The sequence below is a fragment of the Amaranthus tricolor genome, chromosome 14 (assembly GCF_026212465.1).
Source record: "Amaranthus tricolor cultivar Red isolate AtriRed21 chromosome 14, ASM2621246v1, whole genome shotgun sequence".
In the NCBI taxonomy this organism is placed as follows: Eukaryota; Viridiplantae; Streptophyta; class Magnoliopsida; order Caryophyllales; family Amaranthaceae; genus Amaranthus; species Amaranthus tricolor.
The window spans coordinates 19,023,661-19,026,469 of record NC_080060.1 but is presented as its reverse complement, the minus strand read 5'-3'; the positions used below and the strand labels follow the sequence as shown (position 1 = coordinate 19,026,469).

The 2,809-nt window shown below is 40.4% G+C and overlaps 1 protein-coding gene across 1 annotated transcript in view; it reads left to right on the top strand.

The window, feature by feature from the left end:
• The window catches only part of LOC130799387 (uncharacterized), a 2,047-nt gene extending 1,341 nt beyond the window's left edge, over positions 1-706 (top strand). Inside the window, exon 2 of the mRNA XM_057662485.1 lies at positions 197-706. Coding sequence (XP_057518468.1) covers positions 197-706 — 510 coding nt within the window. The remainder of the gene's footprint in view (positions 1-196) is intronic.
• Positions 707-2,809: the final 2,103 nt, after the last annotated feature.

Sequence of the window (2,809 nt, the reverse complement as noted above, 5' to 3'; positions counted from 1 at the left end):
CTTGCAACCCGCAGCACCACCCTTAAGGGCTGCCGCCACTTCTTTCTCCTCTTCCTTGCTTTTTCTTCTTGTGTTTCACATGGGTTCCTCCTAAAAAATTCATCCCGCTACTTTGGTTACTAATATAAAAACATGTGTACCCATTCAACTTGATGAATTAGGTACGAATTTTAATACTTGGGTAACTCTATTTAAGCTTTATTGTCGGGCTTATCTTGTTGATGCTCATATTCTTCCCGATGATTCCTCAAAAGCATCAGTCTCTAAAGACACCGAATGGCAACGTCTTCATGACATTAATCGCACATGGATATACAGTACTATTAGCCCAAGTCTTCTTCCATCTATTGTTCGACCCGATGATAGTGCTCTTGACGCTTGGAAACGAGTAGAAAAAAATTTTCACAACAAAACTTTCTGTATTCTTCACCTTAAGTCTCAATTTAATGAAATTTCCCTCTCTAATTTTCCGAATGTCAAATCTTATTGTAATGAACTTGAGCATATTGCTACTACTCTTACCAATCATGGTACTACTATTTTCGATAGTCTTTTGACGCTTCAAGTTTTACTTGGCCTCACCTCCGATAATCGTACATTTCGATCTTTGGCGCAACATTTAAAGCCTACCCCTTCTTTTGATTCTCTTCGGTCCATGCTTGAGTTGGAAGAGCATACTAATAATAAAGACAAATCCCCTTCTTAAGATTGGCTCTCGTTGTTACTCAACGTACACAAAATTCTGAAATTTTGGATCATTTGGAGTCTAGGCCCAATTCTAACAACCGTGGTGGCCAGACGTATCGTATACACCAATTCCACAGTCAGCAGCAGCATGGGTATAGGGCTAGTCAGCACCATCATGGGCCCAGGCCCAAGAGACCATACCATCATGGCCCTCCTATCTCATAGTGGGCTTCATATTGGCAACCTCCTTTATGGGCTCAAGCCCCCTGTCTTTTTCCTACTCAACCGTGGACCTAGCAGCCACAGCAGCCCAATGGTCATTCATTTTCTGGTACTCTTGGGCCACGCCCAAATCATGGGTTATGCACCGGATCTTCTTCTTCTATGGGTTATTCTCCAACTCACATTAATGAAGCTATGTATATTCTCTCTTTATCTTCTCCCGGATACGGGTGCGACCTCCCACATGACCCATTCTCAAGGTACTCTTTCCAACTATTCTCCTTTAAAGGATCCCTTTAATAATGCTATTGTTGTTAGCAACGGTCCTATGATTCCCGTTAGTGATCACGGATATGTCTCTTTCCATTCCCCTAATAAACCCTTAACTTTAAAAAATGTCCTTCATACCCCGAAACTCATTAAAAATCTTATTTTAGTTTGCCAATTCACTCATGATAATATGATTTCTATTGAGTTTAATCCTTTCGGATTTTCTATGAAGGATTTGGACACAAGGAGCATAATTCTGCGGTTTAATAGCACTGGTGATCTCTATCCGTTCCATTCGACACATGGAGCTTCCTCTTCATCTTCCCTGTCATCCGCTTTTTCAACCATCTCCTATAGCATTTGGCATTACCGTTTGGGTCATCCGAGCAAATCTATTTTAGATTCTTTGAACTCATATAGTTTAATTAAATGCAATAAAAATCCCTTTTTTGTTTGTCATTCTTGGCCCTTAGGCAAACATGTTAGTGTTCCTTTTGCTAATTCTTTGTCTTTTAGCTCTTATCCTTTTGAAATAATATACAGTGATTTATGGACATCCCTTGTTTCAAGCCCCCCATGGTATAAATATTATTCGTACCCTTTTATATCATGCTTCTCTTCCTTCATATTTTTGGCCTTACACCTTAAATACCACTACCTATCATCTTAATATTGTCCCGTTCAAATTACTTGGTAATCTCACTCCCACTCACCTTCTTTATCACAAAACTTCTTCTTATAATTATCTTTGGGTTTTCGGGTGTTTATATTTCCCTTTAATTTCTTCCTCTAAAATTCAAAAACTCCAACCTCGCTCTTCTCCATGTGTCCTTTTAGGATATCCATCATCACATAGATGTTACAAGTGCTATGATATCGCATATTATTTCTCGTCATGTGATTTTTGATGAGACGACATTTCCTTTTTCTCACACCTTAAAACATACTCCTCACGAGTATGATTTTTTAGATTCTAGTCTTCCCTTGTTCATCTTGCAGCCCACTTCTTCCATCCAATCCAACCCAATACCGCATACCCCTGAGCCCATCCTTCACCCCAACCCAGTCGTTTCTCCCTATCCCCCTTATCCTCTACAACTTCTGGGTCAGGCCCACTACCCCTATCCCCCACCCGTGTATCCCTTCTTCTCCCTAGGCTTGCCTCACGCAGCCCAGCTCCTGTTCAACCCCTATCACCCCCTCCTTTCAACCCAATTACTTCCACTTTACCACCTCTTCACCCTTCCTCTCTACCCGGCATGACCACGCTAAGTAAGCATTGCATCTTCAAACCCAATCCCAAATATTCTTCCCATTCCCTTTCTGTTTCTTTTTCTGCCATCCCTAAAAATCCTATTCATGATATCCGTGACACGAATTGAAAACAGGCTATGAAAGATGAATTTGATTCTTTAATTGAGAATCATACTTGGGATCTTGTACCTCGGCCTCCTAATGCCAATGTTATTCGGTCTTTATGGATTTTCCGATTGAAAATAAATATGATGGATCTTTTAAGCGCTATAAGGCGCATCTTATTGGTGATGGTAAGTCTCAAAGGAAGGGTATTGACTGTGATGAAATTTTTAGTCCTATGGTCAAACCTACGTCTATTCGTATTGTTTTGAGT